General features: G+C 30.5%; 1 protein-coding gene across 1 annotated transcript in view; it reads right to left on the bottom strand.

Annotated features, from left to right (window-relative positions):
- Positions 1–542: 542 nt before the first annotated feature.
- The window catches only part of LOC121129864 (uncharacterized), a 279,636-nt gene continuing 252,854 nt past the window's right edge, over positions 543–27,324 (bottom strand). The window contains exons 6-8 of the mRNA XM_040725575.2: positions 17,708–17,908; positions 4,247–4,778; positions 543–1,704 (exon numbers count right to left, since the gene is read on the bottom strand). Coding sequence (XP_040581509.2) covers positions 1,516–1,704; positions 4,247–4,778; positions 17,708–17,908 — 922 coding nt within the window. The 3' untranslated portion in view covers positions 543–1,515. The remainder of the gene's footprint in view (positions 1,705–4,246; positions 4,779–17,707; positions 17,909–27,324) is intronic.

Raw genomic sequence — 27,324 nt, 5'->3', positions numbered from 1 at the left:
TCCAATCATGAAAAAAAAAAACCAGTTGAAAGGTTAAGAAATTGTGTTGGGACGATTCTAAAAAAATCCAAATGCCGATGAGATTCTAGTAAAAATTACCGATGCCGATTCTTTAATATTTTTAATAATAGTTAAAAAATACAATTTTACTAATAGAGGCGTACACAGGATGATTATATTTGGGTTGGTTTTTGAAATTTTTTGAAAAAAAAAAATCGAAAAATCAAATATAAAATTTGATATTTAATTTTTTTTCAATAATCTACAACCATTCCCAAAAAGATGATTTTTTTGCAAAAAAATTGAAAACCCCATAACCCTTCTCAAAAAATTAAGTTTTTTGGAGAAAAATTTCCGAAATCCGCAAATTTTCACAAAAATTTCAGTATTGAATTTTTTGGAAAAAAACTCACAAATTTCAAGCTGTTCTCCAAAAAAATTTCAAAAATTAAATATCTAATATAAATTTTTTTTGAAATACAGAATCAAATATTAAATTTTTCTCTGACAAATTAAAAAAAATACTTAGTTATTCATAGAAATTTTTTTTTTTTGAAAAAAAAAATTAAATCTTTTGAAAAATTCAAAGATCCATTCATTTTGGAGAGAGCTATTCTTTTCATAACCTAAAAGAGTAATAAATAGCCAAATACTATTAATAAAGAAGAATCGGAATCACAAATTAAACAATATTTTCCCAATGTATATTCCAATTCCAGAAAAAGCACACGAAATTGGCTTTAACCAATAAAAAAGGACAAAATACTCAAAAAGTTCTGATTAAATATTTTGATAACCATATTTGATACAAACAAACTAATTAAAGATTCCTAAGCTGTGCGTCAAGTACTGCTATGATTGATTTGATATGTAATTTAAACTTAACTTTTGTTGACTTTTTTTATGAATAAATAGAGTCATTTTCATGCCATAAGACATCCTTAACACAATTATTTTAATTCAATTCATAATTATAATACTAAAGAAAAACAGTCAAAAAAGTTTGTCAAAAAAAAAAAAAAAAAAAAGATGATGTTCAATCATATAGAGTATCCTATTGATGAAAGTAATTAAATTGTTATTTGGTGCACTTCATATTGAATTAAACGGATCTTGATCCATTTATTTTTGTACATATAACTATCGTTTAAAAGACAATCTATGGCTATTTATCTGAACAAATATTTATATATTGATAATGTTGAATACCCTTTCGTTTTCTGAATAAAAAAAAATACATGGTAATACGTTTTGTATTTATTTTGACTTTGTCACCTTGGAAAAAAACGTTTGTTATTCAAAACGAATATTACAAATACTCGTTAAGGTATTTGCATGGAATTTTAATAACATTCAATAATATTGAATCATTTTCATATGTACTAAGAAAACTTGAGATCAAATAAGAGTTAACATTATTTACAAATGTGGAAATCATTATGGAGAACATTAAGTAACCAGGCGTTGAAGGATTATAAATCAATTTCTCATCATTCCGTTTAAAGATGAGTATTATTACACTTGCGTGGCAGAAAGTCCATACATCGATGAACTCCAATTTGCTGAGGGCATTTTGTCGTACTTTGGTGCCACTGTAAGGGGTTGATAGTCCTCCCCTCTATCCGGCGGCTCCAAATATTTTTTAGAATAACGATTAGGAACTGCACTTCCGTTTGTGAATGAATTCGATATATTTTTCCTCCTCTGAAATTATGTTTAAAATCACTTAAATATATAAGCACATATTTCTTGTAAATAGTACTAGTTGACAAAAATTCAGCCTTGTTTTGTTATTGGATTAAGGTAAGGATTGGTATTGATTTCACCTCAACAAACATGAAAATGACCATTAAAATTCGAAATTTCTTTTTATTTCCTACAAAGTATTTTTAAAATTATTTTTTTACAACATCCACGTTATTTTTTTGCCTTGAAAGTTATAAAAAAAAGAACTAAAAAACAAATATACCTTGGAGAGACATATTTGTAAATTTAAAAAAAATATTTTAGTTATATTTGTATTTTTTTCCCAATCCCAGAAAATGTAGAAAATATGAGGAAAAAAGGATTTTTACTTTTATAAGTAAATATAAACTTCTCATTTTAAAGGCTAAATGATAAAAAATAGTTTGCTATAAATAGAGGTAGGGGGGTTAAAATCTAATTCGGTATTAACTATAATTCTTGTACCCCAGAGCATATTCTAAGCGCTCTAGAAAAAAAAAAATGAATTTCTGGGCAAACATCCTTTCTTTGAAAATCACTTTTTCTTATAAATGATCATTTGATCATTTAATCGAATTTTACTGTAAATTTTTTTTGTCTGACATATTCATCAAGTATTTATACTGCCGAAAATAAATTATATATTTCCATAAATTAAGAAGTAATTTATACTACAAGTTCTACGCCACCTATAGAGTCAAGAGAGATGCCCCCCTTACTTTTTGCAATTTATATAGTAACAACAATCTTTTTAGAAATTGATTCTAATAAAGCATAAATTCTATTTTTACTCAGACATAGTCTAGAAATAAATCGAGTTCCACATGACCGCCACGAGCCAACACGAGTTGAACTATTCTATCAATAAATATTTTAGTCCTGATTTAATCTATAAATAAATCATGGAATCGATTCATATTGATTTGAACACGATATGGTGTGTATGTGTGTGGGAGCGGATAGGGTTATGCTGTGATTATGTATTTCTTTCTTTATTTGATCATTTTACTCCAAATGTGGGCGTGGCACAAAAAAGTGTGGTCCATTGTCATTTTAATAAGTTGACTTTTATGAAATTGATTTGGCAGTGACTTTTACAGTTAGACGTCTATTTAATAGAATCTTTCCTACAATTAGCAACATACATAAATGTTTGGTACAAAAAATTAATGCTGAAAATGAAGGAACGTTATCTGGATTTCAAAGCAATACACCCTACGTATATCTTAGATATTTCCGAGCAATTCCTTTAATTAATTTGAAATATATTTGATAAAAGTTATTGATATCCTCAAACTAACTGAAGGATTTTGAGATGTTGATGTATCTAACAAAACGGAGTCACGGAAATGTATTAATTGATATGAATGCACTAAGAGCATTGTTAAATTTAATTTCAAAAGTCCCTGACGGTGGTGTCGTCAAACAAAGTTAAACTTTCATGAAATATAGTATATATATTATCTTTCTTCTAGACATTGAAAATCGAAAACATAGCCACTGGAAGCAATAAATCATTCTTAATCTTACGCCAAGTTACATTTTTTATGATATTGTTAATATTGAGCGATTTACTTCCAATGATAAATATGGCATCTTTTAACAGAAAAGTATTGGCTAAAAATATCAAAAATTATTGTATTCTATGTACTATAAAAGGGTCTTTATGACTGTCTATCAATGTGTATTGTAAATCTTCATTCATAATTGTTATGGATTTCATTTGGGAATTTAATTCATACCCTGCTACTTCAATCTAAAAACATCTAAAATATTTACAGCTCCCTATGGTATTTGTATGGAATTTTAATAACATTCAGCAACATTCTACAAAATTCACATATCAATTTCTTTTCTTACTTCACGAATAGTTTCTCCTATGATTGGTTGTCCAACAATTCTTTTATTTTAGTTTGATACTCCACTTAACAATAATTTCTATTTCTTGAGCCAATTGTATTATAATTTAGGACTGAGATCCGATACTTATTTGATTCAATTTGGAGGTCAGCATAGTGTGTTTGAGCGTTTTTTGAGTTTCCAAAGTAAAGCGTTGGTCTACAATTTGTTTTCTTCGAAATGAAAAATCTGGATTACATTTTCCTGTATTACTTAGGAAGAGGAAGTTTAATATTTTTTTTTCCCTGGTTTTTCACCTAGATACTCTCAAGATATGTGGTCATTAGAAAAATTGAACCAAAATTGAATTTGCTCATTTTGATTTATAAACAATGCTTGATGATCCCCTACTTTAAGTGAATACATATAAATTCCTTTATCAACATTAATATTTTAAAGTTATTTAAGATTTGTTGCTAGAAAAAGTTTTTTTTTTTCCAATAAATATTAAACTATCGATATTTGTTAATAAAATATGTATTTGCTTTATAGGCTACAAAACACAAATTTCATGTTATAAGGGTTATTATTATGTTTCTTGAGGTAGAACAATCAAGGGATTACCCTCTCATTCCAAGTGCCAAATTTGTTGTCAAGTGTAATAAACTAAATATATACATACCTGATGATGGTAGCCATAGTCGGTGATTGTAGCATTATGCTTTGAGATTGATTTTTTTTGGAACCTTCGGGGTTCGACCCCACATGTACATTGGAAACCCATGCTATTATTTCTATTAACAAAATTAATAGACTGACATCCTTGAGACATGGGTGGTCTCATAGCGACTTGATGATAGCCAGCGGAGGAAGATGAAGATGATCCAGAAGTTTTATTTTTTTTCTTCGATTTTTTAGGGTAAGAAGATCCAGGAGGGGGTGGAGGGGTTGGGGTACGTTGAGGTGGAATAGGACAACATATGTTTTCCCATAAAGGATCGCTTATTCCTGGAAAATTTACATGCGTTTCTGTCTTATTCGAAAGATATAATCTGAGCGTGTTCTTCGATATATCGTCACCAAGGAATATCCATTGTGCAAAGTACCAAGGTACAAAGACTGTGGGAAGGAATGCAACCCACACAATTACTATATATATGACATCAAAATCTCCTGTGTTGTCATATGTCTCCATCACCAATTGTCGCACCAATCTAAAATCAAATAATCATTGTGAGTAATTCTGTCAATATATTCAGAATAAAATGAAACAATCTAAGTCGTTATAAAGTGCATCAAAAATATGAATACGAAAAAAAATTATCACCTCTAATTTTTAGATCACATTTAAATTTAGAGTAACAACTCGTAAAGTTGTTCATGAAGGACTGATAAATGGAGGATGGACATTGGAGTAATTCCTACCTATGTCTTTGCTAGATACGGAGTAATATTATTGTTAATTTCCTTTCTTGTGTCTCATAGCTTATTACGATGACAACTAAGCCTCTCTTCTCCCGAGTATTCCTCAATCAGGTTTAACAATTCATATAAAAATATATATATTAAATTGCTTATAATTTACAACGCTACTAAAAAGGCTTACAATTTCTACTGCACTATGTTCATCTTTTGTCTTGATTTACTGTCAAGGATTGAAAATAATAGATTGATTATCTTTGTAATTCATAAAAGTTCCATCCTTAGTAATTAATATTCTACTTTTGTTCTGTGATGGTGTGAATATAATGTAAATATATGTTTTTTTAATTTAACTATTATTTCAATGGTCGTATCGCCTATTTTTTAAGAGATTCTTTAGGTAATTAAACTTAAAACTTTCATGATAAGTTTTTATAATAGGTAATTTTACTCTAAAAATTGCTTGAAGACAAGTACGGACAATTAGACTTATCCTTTAAAAACCAAAAAGTTCTTCTGTTGAATCCCTAAAAATATGTAATAGACGTCGGAATGTTAAAAATAGATGTCTTATTTGTAAGCAACGTATATTAAGAACTTTGAAGAAACAATATCTGCATTTCAAATAAATTAAATTTCATATAATTTACTCCTGTCATTACGGAGCAAATATACTTTTAAGACGTAATAAATAAAACTGTCAAAGAAAAATTAAAATATGGAAATAATTTTCGTAAGAAAGCAAGCATAATCGCGGGCGAAATATTATTTGTGTTGCCAATTAATTTTATTACAGAAAAGAGGGATACTCTCCCCCAAAGCTATAACCGAAAATACTTTGATTAGAAAGATGGTACTACTGATCAAAGAAAGATATCAAAATGAGTGGCGCATTATAAATATTTATTAGTATATATATGAACGATGAGTCTAATATTATTTTATAAAATCGTTCTTTATAAAGTTGTTTTCCCAGATTTTTAAGTAATTTATATATTCATTTACCTGTAACAAATAATTATCGACCTTATTATTGGTCCAATTTTTGAAAAACCTTCAAAATTTCAAAAAAAATAAATCTGTTTTTTCATTACCTGGATCAGCTTATTTGTATACCGGGGAAGTAAAATGGTTTTCCATCTTCATAACAATTAAAGCCCAAAGTTAAATAAATTTTAAGTGGAAAACCGCTCTTTTGAAGATTTTTAACACTGTTTAGAAGGAGAGCAGATTAGCTGTCATGCCGTTTATTAGATCAGCTGCAAGGAGCTGTCGATCCTCAAATTTACTTCGAGTCCAACAAGGAATTAAATATTCTTCAAATTGTCAGGGTTACCATTATTATTTTGGGTATCAATTATTTTTACATACCCGCAGAGAATGATATATGCATCTCCAGAGATTCATATAATATTAAATGGCAGTAGGCTAAAAAAACCTGGGAAATTAGCGTGGTCACCCTCACAACTTGAAGAATATATGAGAGGAAAACAACTTAGCTATCATGGCGTTTAGCTGCAAAAGCTATGAGATGAAGGAAATAAATTCAAAGACCACTCCGTATCTAACAATGATATAGGCAGGAATTTCAACTATGTGAGAGTAACAATGATGAGTTATGATGAGTGATTAAGTCCTTCTTGTATTCGGACTATAATTGATGATCAAATGGAAGAAATATCTTCTTTTGTCCTAGCTAGATTCTTTTCTTCATCTAATAGCTCATCTGCGAATACTCTTCAAATTGTCAAAGTGAACAAGTTAATTTTTGTTTTCTTTTTAAAAATCTATATATAATATTATTTTCATCTATTATTTTAGTTATTTGGAACTGTTAAGGAAAAATATAAAAGACTTCTTAGTTACAATATACTTCCATTGGAAAATCTGAATACCATTGCATTTTAAAACTGAGTGAATTGAGAATAATCTACTTAATTATCGAATTGCTTGTAATTGATTTTGAATATTACTTTCCTGAGGATATTGTACCTCCATACAAATAGATTCACCGACTATAATTAATTTTATCCCATATCAGTTATTAAAGTGTTGATTTATAAAAGAAACAAAAAAATAGTTGTGTAGTCAAACTACCATTTTAGTATTTTAACAGAGAAAAGATAAACAGCTTAGACCACTATATATATTATGAATAATATTTATGCATCCTTTGCTTGATTTGTTCAATATGTTTAATATTTTGACTTTTTTTTTTGGATTTTTAACGTTTATGTTATGGTATTTGCGTCCTTTAGTGTCAGTCAGAGAAAAAAAGTTGCTAGAGCCTTTCTATCCTTAGTTGTTGAGATTGATGATAATTCCTCCTTCATCAAATTAGTAATTATTCTATCTTTATAAACATATTATGCATTAGAAAGAATCCGAAAAAATATTTGATAAAAATGTATTTAGGGATGTACTTATAAAAATACTTTGTAAGGTAAAAATGCAAACTTATTCTTAGGTAATACACATATATGTAAAAAAAAACATAATTTAAGGACATTGTTGCATTATTTTAAGCAAATTAGTTATTATGTGATAAAAAAAGTAATAATTATATACATATAACAAAAAAAGAGCAATTTAATGAAAAAAGTATTCATTCAATATGTTTTTTATATATTTATTCAAATATTATTGAATTACTTCTTAAACAACGGAAATACTTTTGTCTGAGACACCAACAAAGAAGAATATTATGTAGTAAATTTCTATCTTTACATATGTTCATAATAGGTTTCTTGATGGACTAGACTCCGGCCTCCTTTCGGTTCAAATCTGTCTGAACTGGATGGAGGATAAAAGATCTTGCTTCTGATAGATTCTACAAGGACGTATCAGATCTTTTTATATCCCTAGTCTAATTATTTTGAGTGTTTCATTTAGCCTATGCAAACAAAACTTTCTTATCACTAGAATTAATGTTGGGAGCCATACCCAACTTTAACAGACTGAGGATTTTCTTGCTCCGGTTGACTCTCTTTTCTTTGGTTCAGACTCTCCAGATGACGGGAAGGGAACATCTTCAATTCCTTTTTCAAAAGTTAATTTTTTTCTTGTGTGGCCTATGTATAGCACCAGGGCCATTTTACGGAGGCTTCTCTTTGGATTTCCCCGAATCCTCTCTCGAATAATTTTGATGTTCTTAGTAGTCCGTGTTGTTCGTGGTCAACCACTTTGAGGACGATCTTAGGCACTATTTATCTTTCTGTACATGTCCATAGTGTATTTAATGAAGGTTTTGTTAATATTTATGACCTTTAAGGCCTCAAAATATCTGGGTTGCTCTTCTCCAAGCAATGAAGCTTGACGGAAGAGATTTAACTTTTGTCTAACATACTCGTAAATCAAGGATCACAAAATAATGCTTTAAAAATCTTTGTTGACCATTAATCACTTATTTACAACGAAAATTTCTAGAAAGATATCTTGAAATCTCTATAAATCTTGTATCTATAAATCTATAGACTAGAGGGACAAATGAAAAACGAAAAATATGCATCTTAAGAAAAAATTATATAGCCTCTTTAGCATGAAAAACAGAAGTGGGAATTATACAAAGGACTAGTATTACATGAATGGCTGAGGTGAGGCCTAAATGAAAAAGTTATGAGATATAATTAAGGGTGCTAAAGTTTTTGAGAGAAATTGATATTTCAAATTTATTAGAACTCAAACAAAAATTAGATATAAATTGTGTAATTAACAAAAATAAGAGTAGATTGGGTGGAAGATGAAGCTTATATTAAGCTTCAGAATAATATAGTTGTGGAAAACTATCATGCGTTCAATATTAAGTATGTCATCAACACCTTTTTTGTAAATCTTTTGACTTAGTTATTATGTCATAACCTACATCTTACCTAAAAATATTTTCAATGTCCTGTACATTACGCCATTTTTTTTTTTTTTTTTTTTTGTGGATATTATCCCATAAATTTTACAATATTATCATGAAAAACTTTGAAGTAGCAAAAAATGAAAAGTGCGAGAAATGTCTGTTCAATCCATAAAAAATCAATATATCATAGAAAAATAATGAGGTTAAAATATATAAATTTATTTACCATTATGCATCAATATTTGTTTAACTAAACAAAGTTGCACACATGTATATTTATAATACCATCAACTCTTGCTTCTTTCAATCTAAAAGGATGTTTAATGAAGGGAATTAGGACACTTCATTAAGTGAGCCTGAGATACAATTTGAGTATTCAGAGAACCATCTGTTCTTTTGCAAAAATATTGCTAATTGTCGTGAAAAGATATATAAAAGATAACGTTGATTCTACTTAAGAGCCATTTAGCAAGTAGAAAATATTTTATGAGTATATAAAAACACGTCACCGGGTGTACTATTTGTAGTACTGCCTGATTCATACACAAATACAGTATATATAAAATAGTGAATATAATATAATCACTGCATAAAATGAATTAAATATCACAGGGGTTTAGTTTCTTTCATATTAAAAAAAAAGTGAAAAGTACTTTATATAAAATTTAAACAATAAATGTGGTTTTGGATAAGGTAAACAACGAGAAAAAGAACACCCTCGATCATCAAATCATATTTTATTTTCTAAATCTCTTAATATTATGTTTTTTACTCTTGAGGAGTGAATTATTTGTCATTCATTTTCAGAGGTCTATTGATGAGGTTGTGTGGCTTTTGTATATCCAGATGTTGAGTATTCTATGGTGTATAACACCTTAGTTCTTCATTTGTTTCTCAACACAAGATAATTATTTGAAGAGTAAATAATTTGTGTTTATTAGAGGAAGTTTTCTTGCTTTTAGAATAGGTGTTCTTACGATTTTAACTCGTTAACCCCTGGGTGAAACTTCAAAAATTTAATTCTTGATTTTTTTATAGATAAGCTCACGTCGGCTAGGAACTCATAAGTTCAATGTACTAACTAACACTTATTTACAAACAATGACCCCTTTCAGAGAGTATGGTCTTGTATCAGTGAGTACAGAGGTGCAATTAATTAGACATATGGCATATATTAAACATAAAAATAACCAGGTGTCTATATTTGAAGATGCCAATTTTTATACGGCATTATTACAAATATAAAAATTTATATTTTACTTTGTTGACAGATGTTGATTTTTCTACTTCTCTGATTGTGTTCCAAATATAGATTGGTTACATTCGAATATGTATTTGTTACGACGAATGTGGAAAATTGGGCATTTTGAAAAAAATGGCCGGGGAATCTATAAAATTTCCAATAGAGTTCACATTTACATTGTCAATAAAATGATTGTGGGTAATTTGAAACAATTTATTTAACAATTTGATTATTAAGGATTTAATTATGATACAATTTCACGGTAAGTAATTTGACAATCGTGTGCACTTTCTTTGAAGTTCATAGTGTATTCGGACGATCAAACTATTGTATGATAGGAAATTGTCAGGAGAGACGCCATTTTATTTTGAAAAATATACATTGGCCAACAGGTTTTGCAGGTGGACAACTGGTTCCAAAGAGGGATCAAAATCCATCACCAGCGCTATTCTGAGTATTATGTACCCTTATAATATACTTGTTAAAAATATTTAACCATCTTATATTGGAGGGTTGTACCGTACTGAAAATAGTTCGGAATTTGGTTTAAAAGGATATTTTATTTTGTATTTTATTCGTATAAAAAAGAAAATAACCTTCAAACGCCCAAAGTTTTTCCTTCATGGAAACGTTTTGATTTGAAAATCTGCAAAATATTGAAGAAAAAAAAAAAAAGAATTGTTTTTATATTTTTCCTTTAAATTATCGAATTGAATAAAGATACATTATTTTTCTTTGAATGAGTATTGCAAACAAAAAAATATCTTTCAACATTATTTTACTAAAATGGCACAAATTTACCAGCCAAATAAGACACTTTTTTATATCTATTTAAAATTTTGAACTAAAAACTGTTTTTATTTTAGAGTGATAAAAAGAAAAAACAATGTTTAAACTTGGGTCTTTTATTTTCAAAATTATAAATTGGCAATAAGTAAGTCAAATATTACTTAAGCTGTGATCCCATTGCCTAGTATACGACGTTTTCAGGAAAAACTATTCTCCTTAAATCAATGTGTGTGAGTTCGATTCCATGTTCTCATAGATACGGAAATTATATATTTGAAAACAATATTGACTGAAAGATTTTTCCTGTGTGTGAGATTTGAATCGCCTTATGTAATGTTTACTTTTATCAAAGTGCAACTCCATCTGACTATATAATGGAGAAGGGGGCCACTGCTTAGTAGATTTAAATAAATTAATAATCATATCGACATAAAAAGCAGCAGAAAAAGATAATTCCTCATTACTATTTATTTGTTTGGCTTAAGGAATTGAATTTTATTTCAACAAATAGCAATTTAAAATAAGAGATAGATAGATAGACAGAAGAGAGAGTGAGGAGACGGTAGAACATAAAAATATCACCGATCCCGGATTCAGGCCTTATTAGAGAAATTCAAATCCCATACTTGGAATCAGAAGTCCAAATTATACAAAGTTCAGCATATTTTCGTTCTTGTGTAAATTTTTTCTGTTGAACAATATAATATCTGGTTATCAATTTTATAAATATGTTAATGCAGTTATCCAGAGATGAACGTGAATTTTTGATACGTTGCTAGTTAGGTAGTTTAATCGGTTGATGACTTTAGTAAATTTGATAGATTTGGGACCATCTACACATCCCTCTCACGTTCTAATAATTTTATATTTTTATTCAGTTTAAAAAAAAGTCAAAGACTGTTCCTAGGATTGAAATATATAGTAAATCAAGTAGAAAACACTTTTTGATCTAAGTTTCTGTTTAAAAATATAATAAAGGTTGAATATTTTTAAGTATAGTCTTAATGATCTTAGATAGAGGTTCTATATTATGGCGTTTTCACGTTTTCAAAAGCTTTAAGACGTTTTTCTTCACATACTATTTTCTGGCAAATGTCCTTTTTCGTAGGAAGAAACTCATAAATATTTTTTATTTAGCAAACAGGTAATTCATATTTTAGTAAATCTTTAGTAAAATCCACATTTCTAAATAAAGACGATCCATAACAAGCTTGATTTTTTTATTATTGGTATTAAATATAATAATGTAGACATGATGAAATATGTTATACAAGGCCAACTGTTATTCACTATTTACCCATTTTAACACACAAAGTATTTAAGTCCATGGCAGGATCCTGGGTGACTTAGGAAACAAGTTTATTAACTCTTAATTATTAATTGAAACCCAAAGAACATGTTTTAGCCAATATATCCAACCTCAGAATAGATGGTGAGCTCTAGGCGTTGGTGGAAGCTGCTATAGACCCTTTGGATGTACTCGGTGCTCTTAGAGACCAGGCCTGGTTGACAGAGGTCTTCAGGACGCGGGTGCTTCTTGCGTCTCCTGAAGGCCTCGGACTCCATGTGTACCTAGATGGAATAGGTTAGGGGGTTGTGGTCTGGGCCCTGCGGCGGCCAGAAGTACTTTCCCTAGAAGTGCATGTTGGCCTGGAGTCACTTTTGGGGTTTCTTTGCGGTGTGGGCAAGTGCTCCATCATGTTCGAACATCCAGGGAGAATTGCCAATGATGGATTTGATCCACGGGATAACTTTGGTATCTAGAATTTTGGCCTGTATCCTAAAAGGGAATCAAACGGGACTCATGGCCTTCCTGTTTGATGTAACCATTCCTAACATCATCACTGAAGCAGGGTGTATGGTATTGGAGCATATCGGTGCTCCTCTGCTATATCTCCAAATCTCACTACTCGATCATTCTGCCTGTTGAAGACTGGGTCAACAGTAAAGATCTTATCAACACGAAAGATCACAATGAGTCCACAGGTTTACTGTTTCCTCAGGCCATTTTTAAAGCCCTGAAAATACTGATCTTCATCTTCCTGGACATGTCAGCAATGAAGGAAATTCGTTTTTTTTTAAGGCTGACTTCAGGTTGTTGAAAAAAACGGGGGTTGCCGGGCTGCTCCTAGAGAGTGCCTGAGGGCCTCTCCAACCTTCAACCACATGGATACATTGTAAATAGTCTTTCTCGAGGCCCCAGTCTGCTCCTGGATGGCCTTCTGGGAAATCCCAATCTGAATTCTCTTCTCGTACTGTTTGCTCATGTTGACGACTAGGAAAATGTTTTTCTTAGCAATCGACAGCTAATTATTTGTTCTACAACATTGTTCTGAGGAATATTGTAAAAATATGACTCTTAACTTTGTAAAATTTACATAATAGAGATGAGTAGAGAATAAGGGTTGGCTGGTAATATTTATGATACATCACTCACATACTAATAAAAGTATGTTACCGTTATAGTAATTTAAGTAAATTGAATAGTATAAAAACACGATTCGAATGGAATGCATGCTAATCACTTCTACGTTATGATTGATAGATTATTCGCATTCTTATAGGCAAAACATGTAATATTCACATCTGCCTCAGTGCAGGAATTGAAAAAAATATACCTCCATCTCCAAAGTATGGATATATTCCACCCTTATTGGTTAAATCAGTGGTCCCCATCCGGTTCTTTTTCGGAGCCCTTGTGAAATAGATGGATTACATAAATAATTTTGTATTATAATAATAAGTAGGGGAGTGAGATTCCACAGGATATTATAAAATGCTAAAGTGATCCTTAGAGGTGAAAAGCTATCGCTATAGTTACTTCAATTAAATTGTGAAAGCTAAGAAATACATTGAAGCTAATTTACATATCGTTTGTATGATTTTCTTACGTAGGAGTGACCGGGATTTGAACTCACATACACCGATTTCTGAGGCATAACTTTTTGCAAGTGTGTTGTCCACTATTCTATGAGGCTCTCCATCTTTTTTCTATTTGAGTTTTATAATAAACTAGGACAATCATGAGCTTTATATAAATCCGGAGTAGGTATCCGTTCCACTCATGGTAAGTCTAAAATTATAGTGTAACACATGGTGTACAACGTATACGATACTAATTATTCCAACTTGGAGTCTGTGTTGTCATGTTCTTTAGAAAACTGTCCTCCGCATTCATCCACCCATCCAACTATATTTTATAGCTTTTCTATATCTATATTTGCCTAAATGCTATCAAACCAACAAAACAGACCAAGCAAAATCCAAGCCATGACGTTACTATTGCATGCTATGTATCTTTTAATTACTTCCATGTGCTTGTAGGTTATGATATAGATTGGGAATAACTCTTAATTTTTGTACTAATTGTCCCATAAATGTTAACCACATACGTACTTTATACTTAGACTTCAGGTACATATAATTATAAGAGTTAAAAAAAACAAAAACACTTTCCAGATTGTTAACTACAAATAAAATTCATACGCGAGTAAATGCTTCGAATTTGCAACTCTATACAACATAATGAGGATATGTAATAAGTGCATAATGTATAATGTGTAGGAAATATATATATTGGATCTATTGCCAATTTTGAAAGTTTAACCACTGACAGAGAAAATAATAGTCTATAATTTAAATGGTTGGTTTATTTTAACATTGAGATACATTATATGAACAAAAAAATTGGTTTTGTGAATCAACAGGCTGATTATTATCCAAAGAACACTATCCCCAACGCCAAGCATGGGGTTGAACACCTTATAGTTTGGGGAGTGTTTTTCTGCTAAAGGGAAATGACGACTTCACTGTGAAATCTTCGGCGACAACCTCCTTCCCTTAGGGAAGGGCCCTACAAATATTTTGTTGATGGGACAAAAGATAAAAGACTTATTTTCTCTACTGTAAATTGTATATACATATTTTATAACCATATAAATTGGTAAAATATGAGAAAATAATATATATATTTTAAATTTTATCATGAGAAAAAGCCTATTATTTTTCTAGCATCTATTTACTTTTAATATTACAATATTGCTTTATTATATGGTTTTAAGAAGTTGCAAGAATATCAATATTGCTTTGTACGATGTACATATGTATGGAGTTAAAAGGTAAGTTCTTCTACAAGCATGAAAACATCCATAATACTATTAAAATTTCCACTGATTAACAATTGCTATCTCATTTTTTTGTTTGTTATTGATTTGTAAATTTATCGTTTTTATTAATGTTACAAATATTTTCCAATTAAATTTGAAAGTTTGAGAAAAAGAGATAAAATTTCTAGCGAGGAATTTAAGAAGAATTTTAAACTAATTTAAGTGTTAAATTCAAACTTCATCCTATATTTTCTCTACCACATAACGTTGTTAAACTATTGTTTATACTCAAACATTCCATTTTTATTAATAAGAAGAAAAAAAGGAAAAAATAAATAAATAAATGCTCAACTTAAGTGTGAAGTACTTATTTTTTGGAGATGACCATGAAATTATTTAGATGACTGCTTTTTCTCAATAAAATTAACAAGAATTATTTGAAATATCCACTATCCATTCACCCATTTGACCAGTTACCCATAGTGAATAAATACATGTACCAATATTGACTGAGTTTTCCAAAAAACTTACAATAGAGATCTTTGCTCACCTGCTTTCAGTGATGGAAACTACTACTGATATTTTTTACCCGTCTGAGGAAGATTGTGACTAGTTAATTCTGTTTTGTCAGTCTGCTTTGACTGAGTTGTTTAAATATATTGATCTACCAAAAGAGTCTGCTGAATGATGGTACTCAAGACTGCAAGATAATCCAATTCTGAAACCTGGCAAAGGGGTCTCATTTGATCGCAACAGGAAAGCTTAACTCCGTAAGTGCTTCCACCCAGTTGGCCAACTTGTCTATTGTACTGATGGAGAAGTCATGAGGGACTGGGACATACTTTTTTTAAATTTTGATATGTTTCGATATTTTTTCTCTGCTTTAAGATATGAAAAGCTCAACAATCCTTTTTAGGAAACTTAATATGTCCCTAGTCCCTGTCTCATCGGCCTTAAAGTTTTTCCTAAATACAATTTTTGATGATTTTGGGTAGTTTATGGAATTTTTTTATAAATTAAACAAACAATGGAATGTAAAAAAAAATATATGAATATTTTCGAAAAATTATTCACTCACCTCGATTTTTTATTTTAGAATAATTGTTTAAATACTGATTTCAAGAAAATATTGATGTACCTCTTATATATATTTTCTTCGACTTATATTTCTTAAAACGTAAAAATCTCCCAAAAAATTGATAATTTATATTATCCACTTATTTATTGAATATATTATTTTTTAAATTTCAATTCGTCGTCTATGATATTCTACGGCTTCTAAGAGATCTGATTTGGATGTCATTTTGGCTTAAAAACTCATGCCCCACCCCAGAGCCCAGACCTCAACTCTTTGGATTACAGTATGTAGGGACATGTGGAATCCAAATTCTGTATAAATCGCTATCACAATATTTTTGACCTCAATGTCACAGTGAACAAATTCTGGATATCTATGAGGAAGAAGTACATCATCAACGTGTGCAAGGCCTTCAAAGGGCCACTTGGAGCGTATAATTGAAGAAAATTGCATGTCACTGATTAAGATATATTAAAATATGTTCAATTACAATTATGTAGTATAATCAATAAACCTGTCAAAGTTCATATAGATCTCCATCATGAACATCATTTGTTAAGTTACAAAAAGTGCAAATACTTTTGGGAAACCGGGTAGGTATATTAGCTTTGATTTCAGAATGATTCTTTTATGAATATCTACAGTATATAAGGAGAGAAAGGCTTGTTGATGCACTTATTGACTTACTCAACTTGTATTTATGCAATATTGAGATCAGAGCTTTTTCTGTAAAGTTCAAAATAATATACTTAAAAAAATTACTTTTGGCACAAATTTCAATTGCTAATCTAGCTTTAATATCAGTTTTAATTTTAACAATTTTTATAGTCAACTTTCATGTTTGATAGAGAAAGTTGGCATAGTAGTGTTTAGCAAAATTTAATAATATTTAAGAGTTTAAAAGAAAAAACAATAGTTTAATTAAAACCATATTTCTAATGATATAAAATTAAAACGATGAATATGATATCATAAATTTTAAATTTTTCTTCCGATATATTTTTTTTTTCTGCTGTCTCTAACTTGTGTTAGCCAATTTATCTTCCTCCTCCATTCCAAAAACTACTTTTTGACTTCAAACAATAATATTTCTCTAAATAGGTAATGCATAAACTAATACATTACCCACAAATAAATATATTTTTATTAAATTTAAGGAGGTTTAGTTAATACTTGTGTTTTAGAAGAAAATTAATGTACATAGAAAAATTACTCCATGTTATAGATTCAGAAAATAAGTTAAAGCTCAAGATTGTGTGCACGGACGATGTTGTATTTCATTAATACTTATATCAACAGATTTTATTTTTTAACTATTTTTTTCTGATGGGGGGTAACCCCATTGATAGGGTGTATTCGCCACTTTCAAGGTGCAAGGGCTAGTAGGTAGCTCTTGATCTTGCTAGAAATTGAAGAGTGACAACTTATCCCAAGCGCCAATTAGACTTGGACTCCCATAAACAAGTATTTATTCAAAAATATGATATTTTGGTAATGTTTATTTTGGCCAAACCAATTCAAAATTTATTCATTATAAAGACACCGTATCTATTTTAATGATAATTAAAAAAATATTATTCCTTATATCCATTGAATTATACAAAATATCATCCCATGAATTATCAAAACATAATTATTTTATACATAACGTGACTTACTTAAGAATGTTTAACGGGAATAAACAAACAAAATATGAAATGATGATCAAATAAAGAAACTTCTGGGATCTTTTTTCTTTTTCAACATATACCAGACATGAAGGATCAATGGAAGTCTTATTTTTTCGACGTGGATAGGGCTGTTGTCGACAATAGTTAGAGGAGGAATGTTGATAATCATCCAATGTATCAGCGTTATTCCTGTGAAAAATAATAATTGTATAATATTATTTATTTATAGTTTATTTTATATAAAAAAAACTTTAATTCATATGTTGTAAAAATAGAATTTAATAGAACCTGCTTTTAATATATTCAATTAATTTGACAGTTTCTTAGTAAACTTAATTCCAAAAATATTTTTTTTTGCCATGCAGTTAAAAATTGACTAGCTATCAGGGGTAAAAAATTTCTACTATTACTTTTAAATATAAAATGGCGAATATAATTGATTGAAATATTTTTTTGGGATTTTTTTATTTAAGATATAATTTTCATGAATATAGGATTGTTATTTGTAATTTCTAAAAATATTTAATTAGGAAACGTACACACAAAGAGAAAGTAATATGCTTTACAATGTTCAATGAACTTAATCTATCATATAGTGTCATGAATCCTGAACCAATTGTTTTTACATATGTTTTTTTTTCACATTGTATTTATCAAATGTAATTTATTTATTAAATATTGATGTGGATTTAATTGAAATCCTCATGGGAGTGATTTTCAAATATGTTGACAAGTAGTCTAGTAAATCAGGAAAAGACTCCCAACTCAATACCTCTTAAAATATGTACAACTAAATACATATTCTCAAATGTATGTTAGTTAAGTTATGAAATCACCTATATAATTTATTATAACTTCATTACGTAGAGTTCCCATGAACAACACTTTAGTGTTGCTCATCTAAACGTTTGCAACCCGAAAAAAAAAGAAGCTGTGTCTCTATTTCTTAATTGATTTCATTAAAATTTATGTGAAAATTATCATTATAACATAAATTAGACATTCAATCAATAAAATCGCTGTTAGCTCGAACAACACGTTCACGGCGTCTCTGGAAAGGCCCCACTATATTTTGATCGTCCCAAGAGGTAGAATCTGGAATTCCCTTCTAATCCCAGCTCTTAGGGAACTTGTAATGCGGTGGGGAACATCATTGAAAAACTATTCAACATTGCTCCAAGCAAAAAAGTGTAAAGGGTTAAATTTCGACGAATTAGAAGGCCAAAACGCGATTTGGACTTACATTACATTTTTAGAAAAAGAAAATCGAATGTTCTTATGTTGGTATGAAAGGGTGCTTTGTCTTTCTTCTAGATCCAAAGTCGGTCTTTCATGATGCTGCAGATTAAAAAGAAGACTTTGGTGAGTAGAACACTGATGTAGCTCATTGTGTTTGACTTTTAGGCCCTGCGTGGAGATGAAACGCGGCATAAGGTGACTATCGCTACTAAAAGTTCCAGAAAACATAAATGCTGTGGGTATTTGGCCTTCATGACCCTAAGGACGTTATAAGGAGTTTTTGCCCTTCCCCCCCCCATCGATTTTTCCTCAAGTAAAGCTTCTGGTTTTGACATAAATTTCTAATTTTTCGTCCCTATTTTGGAAATTCAATTTTATTAGCGATCAATGAACGGTATAGTTTCTTATAAGAAACACTAACAGTATCACGGTAACCAAAATATGGCATCTCAAAAGTTGCCACCTGTAAATAGAAATCCTTTTAGTGAAATGAATTTACTTGCAACTCATATCCGAGCCCCATTTTTGTTGGGACAGGTTTCTCTATGCAGTAAAAATTATTTTTTTGAAATAAACGTATTTTTGTCTTCAATAAAAAAAACTTGAACTATTTAAAAATATGACTTTATGAATTATCTAATATATTCCTAAAGTTAAATTAGTCGCTTCTTAAACACGATAAACGTCGTGCACTAGGGTGTATCACATCTCCCCAATTAAAAGTATTGCCTTGGTGGTATAATGAAAATGTTGTACCAATAATAATAACACACAGTATGAAATATTTTTAAATTCAAATAAATTATTCTGGGCACCATATCGTCATCAGATTAGTGAGGTGATGTTGACATAGAGACTCAAAGTCCTGAAAATAGAAACGCCCAAATCACAAGAAGCATCCGCCTTAATGTTTATTTCTAAACATTTTTTGAAAGTGTGAGCTCCCTTCGATCTAAGTTAATTTATGAAATTAAGAATGTGGTATAAGAAAGGAGAAATGAAGCACTTTAGTTTGTGTAAAGTATCTACACAACATCAGCTTGATGATTACAAGGAGTTCTCTTAATTTGCGTGTTGTATTTAGATTCCCTCAGCAACAAGGCTTTTTGCCTCAAGCGTCCTGGTGTAGTGCACAAGGCCCGTTGGATGTTTGAAATTGTTATTTTTAATCAGAATTGTTCTTTTACTACACAATATCTAATCTTTGTTACCTGGAACCATTTGTACCAACTATCACAGTGAGAAGTAACGTGTCTTTGTCAATTCTATAGGTTTTATCTACAGTTAATGGAAGAATATATGTGCTACAGTCGTAGATACTCCTTGGAATGATTTGTGTCTGTAGAAGAAATCCCAGCAATATAAGGGAATCAATCCAGCCATGTCTAAGGGTACCATATCTGATCTATCTCATCATCTGTTGTATTTAACCGCAGAAATGGTACCACCTGCTTTCTTAAGTGATTTGACTCCATCAAGTTACCAACATAATATGGATTAGAGGAGCTCATAGTAATAAAATTTGAACTCGATGACAGACGAGACATACATACATATCACTTTGGTACATGTTTGGGAAACCATGTCATCCAATTGACTTAACACAGTCTACGACACTAGCAGATTTTTTGTCATACGACTCCTAGCTCATTTCACACCGCACTGCTTAGAGACTCATTTGCTGACCAAAAGAGGCAAAGAGTTTATACCTTTTTCGTCTTATATGTCTTCAAATCAAAGATCAATTCCATTAACGTCATAAATGACTGTCCAAAAAGAGGCGTAAAACTAAGCTCGAACTTTACTGGTGTTGCTAAATTAGAAGAACATTTTCAGAATGTTTTAAAAGTAGTAGAAACAGATAGGATTACACAAGAGACAGCTAAGGTGATAGTGAGTAAGAATGAGTAGCTGTGAAGATTATAATTTAGTAGTCTTTGATTTGTTTATTTTGGCCTTGGGCCATCAAAAAACAAAATTCAAGTATTGCTTTATTAAACCTCGAAAACAAATAATACTATTTGATGTCTTATATATTGTGCAATAAAGTATAACTGGGAAATATATTTATTGTGATCTACCTACTTTTGTTTAATTTATTTAGTTTATGGACATAAATCTTGTAATATTCCCATTTTTACTACAGATGTGGGCCCAGTATATGTTAACCAAAATTGATTCAATTTTAATAAAATTATTTTTTATGAGGTTTAAACACTTTTGCTATACCGCCATAACAAAATAAAAACAATTTTAAAATATTGGTGGGGGTTTGATACAACCTGGTACATTTAAGTTTTATATCCTATTAAAGTCATGAGTGTTTTTTTTCATTTGGATCTCTTAAGCCATTAAAGCAATATTTCTAGATGAGTAACCATGGATTTATTCCTAACTAAAGTTAAAACAACAAATTTTTGAGGAAGTGCAAGTTATCAATAATAATATTAGACACATTATTCTTGAAAAAAGCAAAAAATAAATGTGAAGCGTTGCTTTCCATATTAATAGAACCATTTACTATAATTTTCTTATTTCAAAATGCTTAATCTGGGCCTGGTACAATTTAAAATATTTCATACGGTATGTTTTTATTTAAGATATAACTTTTTTATCATACCGCCAATGCAATATTCTGATGCCCACAATTGTTCATCTCTGTACTTAGTTAGAAAACAGACAAAATAACTTATAAAAAAGAAGAAAATAAAGATAATTTGTTATTTTTTATTCTATACTAGTGGTAGTACTCGGATTCCCGGAGTAATTAGGCGTTGGTAGAAAGAAAAACTTTGCTTTTGTAATATAAAAGATAACTCAACTCAAGAAATCCGCAGTGTTACACTCCGTTTTCATGAGCATACCCACATGTAACTACTCAATACTAAATTCAATTCATACGTTTTCTTGCATTAAGAATAATAATGTGAGTTGTAGGAAAAAAAGTAATGTGACATTTTTGCATTGAAGGCTCGGTTCAATGCAAATTTAAAAACTTTTAAATCCTCATATACCAAAGATGCTAGCAATAGGTTTTCATAGTGAGCAAATAATGAATTTCGGCATAGAAATTTTTGTACCATAGGCACCAGATCCTGATCAATATCTCTATATAATGAAATTGCAAGCTTAAAAAGTCTTCAAACCATAGAAGCGATTTTGTTGAAATTTAATTGCAAACCACATTAGAGCGTAGTAATTTAGTTACAAAAACTACCATTTTCAAGAGATGTTTGCAAGATTTTTTATCAAATATATGATATTGTCAAATTCTAGTTGCTTTGGTCAGCCATCTGTCCTCGTCCAAGGTTCCTGGTGACTTAAAATGCAAGTGGGAACCAGGAAGAACGTTTTCGGACAGAATACTAAAAGCAATGTCGTAGATATAGTGTTTGTTTTTATTTAAATCTACCAAAATATCTTCAACACCTGTTTAACTTTTCCTCCAACAGCTTTGAAATGAACAATTGTCATTTTTGCTAAGTCTTCGTGTATGCATTTTCCTATTGACCCTGTATAAATAGTTGGTCCTTGTATTTAAATTCCTCTTTCAATGTAGGGGCGTCCGCAGGATTATATTGTGTGTGTGTCGGGGAGGGGGGCTTGCTGAGGGAATTAAAAAAATAAATATCAAATGTGAATTGGTTTGCTACATAATTTGGATTAATGACCATTAAAATAGATATCCTCAAAAAAAAATCAAAAAAATCACCAATTTTCTACTAAAATAGTTTCGGATTCACGAAAAAAAAATCGGGTAAAAAAGAAACATTCCTTGATATGCAGCAGTTGACACACTAGGCATGGAAGTAGTTTTCTTAAGGAAAGTTCAAGCTTCCTTACAATGCCGGACCAAATTGATCCATTGGTGTTATAAACATCACATAGGAGAGTAACTGTTGATTTTAAACTTTCTTGATCTTTTTGAATATATTTATCTAGCTTGATCCTCTTTTTTTCTACTTCTTGGTGAAAAATAATTAATATATTTAATTTGGGGCTCTCTAATGGGAGGACGACTAATATGAATTTCTTTATACGAGAATATCGGTTTTTTAAATTTCAAAAAAAGAGAGAGAAAGTTTATTACTGTTAATTTTAATTTCTAGTTTCAAATCATGAATGTTAAAGTTCCCAGCTCTGTATATATTTAAAGCAAATAAAAACTAAAACAATTTTTTGTCAGTCTATCCTTAAATATGACTATTGCTCCTTTTTTTCAGTGTAAATTATATTTTTTGATCAGAAGCTGTCATTGCTTTGCTCTTGGTATTCAACACTTTTAACCACTTTGGTAATATTAATTTCGCCACCGAAACCAATTTATTTTATTTTAAATTATTTCTCTTTTGATGATTTTGTATTAATTTTCCTGTAGGTATTTATTTTTTCCCCCTTTAACCTTTTGCCAATCAAGGGTATTTGAAGGCGCAATTAATTGCACATCTTCTTGAAAAACAATTACATATAGCGGTTGCTGCTGTATCTGACAACCGAAATTTGTAGATCATTATTGAAAAATAAGGTAACTACCCTTGTTAGGTTAGATTTCTTGAATTGTCTTACAGAGTCATTAAAATTTATAGACATAGGGAGATCTTCCACGTCTAAAAAATCTAGCAAGGATTGAAAAATAGAACTTGACATCTAATTTTGTCCATTGTTCGTTTCTTTTCTTTATCTTCATGCTCAATTTTACTTTTATTCTAGTCCTAACAGACTCTAAATTATTTTTCGTGTTAGCACAATCAATTGGTCCTAAAATACCTAAATTATTTTTCTGATCAATATATGCTTGCTACTCTTGAATTTACATTTATCTATCGGAAAATTGTATCATAAATGGAGAAGAAGCAATATCAAACATTACCTCACATTCATGAGGAACTTTTTTGGCTGAAAGATTAACAGTTTTAGATCCATTTATAGAAATCCTGTTAACTCTCTTGTCCATTTTTTAAATTCTACAAACAATACTGTATTTTTTTTATTGCAATAATGCTGAATGGTTCCTAAACCCGGAGCCCGATAATATTCTCGATTATTATGTGGCAAAAATAGCTATAAACAAATTTGGTCAATAATCTTATAATATTTCAGAATTAAGGTCGGAGATGGGACCAGGAAGGGGCATCATAGGTCTTATAACTCCTATCGATCCTATTTCTAAATTCAAAAACATCAAGCTTCCATTAACATACCAAGAAACTTTTTTTTAAGGTACATAAAGGTATACCTTTATATATAATTATAAGAAACAAAACAAATAAACATTCTAACTGAATATAACACACTCCTTACAAATAACTGGCATGAGTTAATGAAAAAACAGTAATAAGAAAAACGACGATAAAAATCACAGTTTTTTTTTTTTTTCTTCCATACTAGTCCCAAAAGTCTGAATAAACGACCATTGTCGAAAAAATTAGCTAAAACATCAATTTATTTCTCTAATACACCTTCCAAATTTGTTGGCAGTTTTGGGTTTCTTGTTGCATCTGCAATAATATATTATAACTTGTACTTAACTGATGATTGCCTCCACCCTAAAAGCCCTGGGAAGATTCGGATCTGTGGCCACTACCCAATCAGTTTCTGACGTCGAGACTGTAGTTTTTCTTTTAATTTTACTTGACACATTCATATCAAAGGACTCAGCTTATTGCACTCATAGAAAATATGTGCTGACGTTTCTATTTTATCGCTACAGAATTTGCAATTTCTACTCTCATCCTCATTATTCGACTTATTCGTATAAATTGATGAGAGAGCAATTCTATAGCAGAGCCATTTTTGCTTTGATGAAGTAAAAGGGTTTTAAAATATTATTTTTGTATCAAAGTCAACTCTCGGGAGACCTAGTCTGTCCAACCGTTTGGTTACCATCTTTTCAGCTGAGGTTTCACCCCTACCTAGTAGTTCCATTCTTATTCTATTATTTTTTATTGCCTCCAAAGCTATGATCTCTTTTGAGAGGTGGCCACTATATATATACTAAAACTTTCTTGAGACGACTGTTCAAGATACCCGTTAGAATTATGTAAGTTGTATCAAGTAGTATAATAGGTCTATAGTTATCAATACACAAGGGATCTTTATCTTTTTTGAATGAGAGTTAGCATTCCATTATTCATAAATTTGGGGATTACTTCTTCTTCAAATATTTCAACAAAGAGTTCCTTCAGAATTATCTGAGCCTGTATAGAAAGTATAATCTCAAATTTGTTTCAAAAATACCCAATATGTCTTCTTTCAAAGTTTTTAAGTGATCTTAAAATTCCGAGAGAATGTACGTAACTTTCACTTTATGTACCAACATACCAACAAACTTCAACCAAGGAAAAGTTTTCTGTCGAGATAATGGGAATGAAAAGTATCTTAGAAATAAATGGAAAAAAATATTTTAGGATCCTAACCCTAAGATGCATTGGAAAGCCTTTCTCTGAGGAAATACACAACTTGCTTGAGCTCTTTACCAATAAGGTCAAATATTTGAGCTCAGTTAGCTCTTAAATCAATGAAAAAAGTCTTCGAGAGATCCAGCTTTCAGGAATAGAGAAAAAGGAGTCAGTTATCTCCTCTTTGAGGCCTAAGGGGATTTAAAAAATCTACCCACCTTTCTACCTTTTAGGAATTTAATTATTACATTAGAGTTCCAACAAGCAAATAAATCATGTTCCTTATGTTCTAAATTTGGTCACACTCTCTCTAAGTTTAGCAATGAAAGAACATCTATAAAAAAAAGGCACCAAATTGATATGCAACGTTAAAGTCCATAGAGGCTCTCCCAACATAAAAGAAAAAAAAGGTGACATCTAAATAAATTCATTCTCTAAAACTTGAAGCAACCGCTTTATCTCATAATAATCAAGAGAAACGTCAAACCAAGACTACAGAATTTTCATTTCCTACTTTAGCCGGAGAGACTATCTGATATTTATTCACACAAAGAATGTACCTCTAACGAATACCGTATCTGAAAAAGAGCTGAGCATCTACAACCAAAAGGATATTGTTGATTCAAAAAACAGGATCGAACGGCCTCCAACAAACTAAAAGTCCTCCTGAGTTTGGTTTTGAAGAGCCCAATCACATTTCAAGGAAAGCAAGTCTGTTAAATAAGAAAAATATATGTAAAATTCAAAAAGAGTTTTCTTTGCCGCCAAACGAGATTCAGAGGGTTAATTGAAATGACACAGCCATAAGTGGAAGCGATAGGACTGGGATTCTTCTCCCATTAGAGATGAAATCAAATAAGAAGACCAAGTACCCTATATACAGAAGATCCAAGTCATCTTCCTCACCATTAGAAGAAACTGAGATATCTCCACAAGTTATCGGTGATATTTCATGTAATCCAAATAGAGAAGAAATATCAAGAGACTAAAAAAATATAGTAAATCCTTAAAGTTAAAACGGATAAGAGATCTCTCCGAAACGGAGAACTGCAATAAGAATAAAATGGCTTTAGACCAAGCGGAGTGCCCTATGGCGACTCTTGATGAAATCAATCATAGTGTACAAACCCCTCCAGATCCTTTGGGGGCTAACACTCCGAATGCTGCAGACATACTGATGTCCTCTTCAAAAAAGTCATGCCCGAACTCGATGAAAGGAAAGGCCAAGATGCTTTTAAAAAAATCCCCATAGTTTCGTAGATTCATAAATTTTAGGAATTGGCTTACTATCATGACACCGTATGCAAAATATTTATCTACTAGGTGGAGTTAGTAGTATGGAAAATAGATGAAAATCGCGAGATTTGTGTTCTTAGCTTATGCAGGAGGTTTCTCTTTCTAATTTCTTCTTTAATAATATATTGGTGAATGGCAATGGGGTGGTTGTATAGGGGGGTTGATTACTTGAAAACTTTAACGACACCTTGCGGATAAAATATCTTTTTAGATTGCTGATGTCCTAAAATTAACAAGATATAATTTTTTGAAATTAATGCTTGCAAGGGGTTTGACAATTTTCATATCTCTAAATATGATTGATAGTGGGGACTTGAGTCATACATATAGTGGTTTTTTTTGCTGCACAATATTTAGCCCTTATATTTAATAAAATTATTTCCCTCAACTTCCAATGGACACCTTAAGTCTCTAATCGTTAACAGTACGAATCAGTATATGAAATCCAACTAAAAATATAGAATTATTGTTTAAAAAATGGGAAATGCACATAAACATAGTGTATTCGTTTTTCTCTCTCATATTTGTCTGTTTACTTATTTTAATCTACTTTTTATTCTTTTGCTTTCTTGTTATAAGGTACACTTTAAGATGTAAGACCATACGTCTTAATGGTTATTTTTATTGTTGGTTTTTGTTTTATGTCAAGTGATTGGGCTCTGTGCCAGTGAT

The sequence above is a fragment of the Lepeophtheirus salmonis genome, chromosome 14, assembly GCF_016086655.4.
Source record: "Lepeophtheirus salmonis chromosome 14, UVic_Lsal_1.4, whole genome shotgun sequence".
NCBI classification, from domain to species: Eukaryota; Metazoa; Arthropoda; class Copepoda; order Siphonostomatoida; family Caligidae; genus Lepeophtheirus; species Lepeophtheirus salmonis.
The sequence above is the reverse complement of the archived record's forward strand: the minus strand, read 5'-3'. Positions and strand labels throughout refer to the sequence as shown.